General features: G+C 48.9%; 2 protein-coding genes across 2 annotated transcripts; both read left to right on the top strand.

The window, feature by feature from the left end:
* Positions 1-8: 8 nt before the first annotated feature.
* On the top strand, positions 9-764 carry LOC128277116 (alpha-tocopherol transfer protein-like; the record flags this gene model as incomplete). The annotated part of the gene is made up of 3 exons (XM_053015566.1): positions 9-20; positions 99-299; positions 364-764. Coding segments are annotated over 3 exons (471 nt in total), but the record flags the coding sequence as incomplete, so codon positions are not given.
* Positions 765-1,193: 429 nt separating this feature from the next.
* LOC128277115 (retinol-binding protein pinta-like) lies at positions 1,194-1,520 on the top strand (the record flags this gene model as incomplete). The annotated part of the gene is made up of 1 exon (XM_053015565.1): positions 1,194-1,520. A coding segment is annotated over exon 1 (327 nt), but the record flags the coding sequence as incomplete, so codon positions are not given.
* Between the last annotated feature and the right edge of the window lie 117 nt (positions 1,521-1,637).

Below are 1,637 nucleotides of genomic sequence, written 5' to 3'. Positions count from 1 at the left end.
ATCTGATTATAGCGGGACAGGTAATGGGTGGATTGGTCTACGTTTTGGTCTTATGTACAGCGTACAGTAGTTCATTATGCGTTTTTTTTCTCTCGTAGATGGGAATCCTGGATCTTGCCAACACTGGCATGGCTCACTTCCTGCAGTTCAATCCCTCTTTCGTGAAGAAGATGACCATGTGGAGCCAGGAAGGATCCCCGTTGCGTCAGAAGGGCTTCCACTACGTTAACACGCCGAGCGGGTTCGAGTTGGTGTACAACATGTTCAAGAACTTCCTCAATGAAAAGAACCGATCTCGGGTGAGTTTCAGGACCATTAAAGTCCGGATATCCTGGAGTCTGATATTTCTGCCTTGAATCATAGCTACACGTCCATGGGAGCAATCTGGACTCACTATATGAGCACATACCGAAGAGTATGCTGCCAGCTGAGTACGGCGGTGATGCGGGTCCAATCCAGGATCTTGTGAATGCCTGGGCTAAAAAGGTGCTAAGCTACAAAGAGTTCTTCCAAGAGGAAGAGCAGTACGGTACGGATGAGAAGAAGCGACCGGGGCGACCGAAGAATGCAGAGACCCTGTTCGGATTGGAGGGTTCCTTCCGAAAGCTCGAAGTGGACTGAGCTCTAGAACCTGGTGTGGCTTCAACCGTGGAACCATATGGAGCTGTGCTCAGTTACGTTTTTTTCTGACTGAGCTGAACAACCGTTGGATAATAGTTTTGATCGCCTACTCTGGTGAAGCGCCAGCCATAAATTCGCTCAAACCCTCCGTTTCACAACCGAACCGCTTCAGACACTGATTGAACATTGCCAAATGCCTAGCGAAATGACAGAATAAACATCCCAATGCAAGAAAACCGTAAAAGGCGCGGCTTTATCTTATCTGCGCCACAAAAGATCAATAATTTAATCGCCCAAAGACAACAACGACGACGAACTCTGATCAATAACAACTGATTCGGTTGGATGGGAGACACCGCAAGCCAGTCAAGCGTCGTATCCGGGTTCTAGCTGATCCAGTTTTACGGTAGCCACCATTCCGCAGGGTGGATGCTTACAGAGTCTTAACCTGCTCTAGAAGATCCGATAATTGGTGAAACCTTTAAAAATCTGGTGTGACCTTTGCGTGAAAAAGTTTTCTAATCCTACCGGTTCACTATCTCTTCCACGTAGCTCACCACACTTACCCGATAATGCCGAACATTAGGCCCCTGTCTGCCGAGTTGGCAAAGAAAGCCGCCGACGAGCTATTTGAAAACCCGAAACGACTGGATGAAGATCTGGCCGCGCTGCGGACGTGGCTGGCAAAATGCCCTCACATCAAGGCACGGACGGACGATCAGTTCTTGATGACGTTTCTGCGCGGCTCGAAGCACAGTCTTGAGAGGGCGAAGGAGAAGCTTGATATGTACTACTCGGTTCGGACGTCCATGCCGGAACTGATGCGCAATCGTGATCCTGAGGAGGCCAAGATTAAGGAGCTGATCGAGTTGGGATCACTGATACCGCTACCAAACACAGTAACCCCGGATGGCCCGAGAATCATTCTAGTTCGACCCGGAGTGTACGACCCTAGTAAATACACGATTAAAGAGGTGTTCAAGTACAACACCATGGTGGCCGATATTATGATGAAG

This window comes from Anopheles cruzii, unplaced genomic scaffold (assembly GCF_943734635.1).
Source record: "Anopheles cruzii unplaced genomic scaffold, idAnoCruzAS_RS32_06 scaffold04035_ctg1, whole genome shotgun sequence".
NCBI classification, from domain to species: Eukaryota; Metazoa; Arthropoda; class Insecta; order Diptera; family Culicidae; genus Anopheles; species Anopheles cruzii.
The sequence above is the reverse complement of the archived record's forward strand: the minus strand, read 5'-3'. Positions and strand labels throughout refer to the sequence as shown.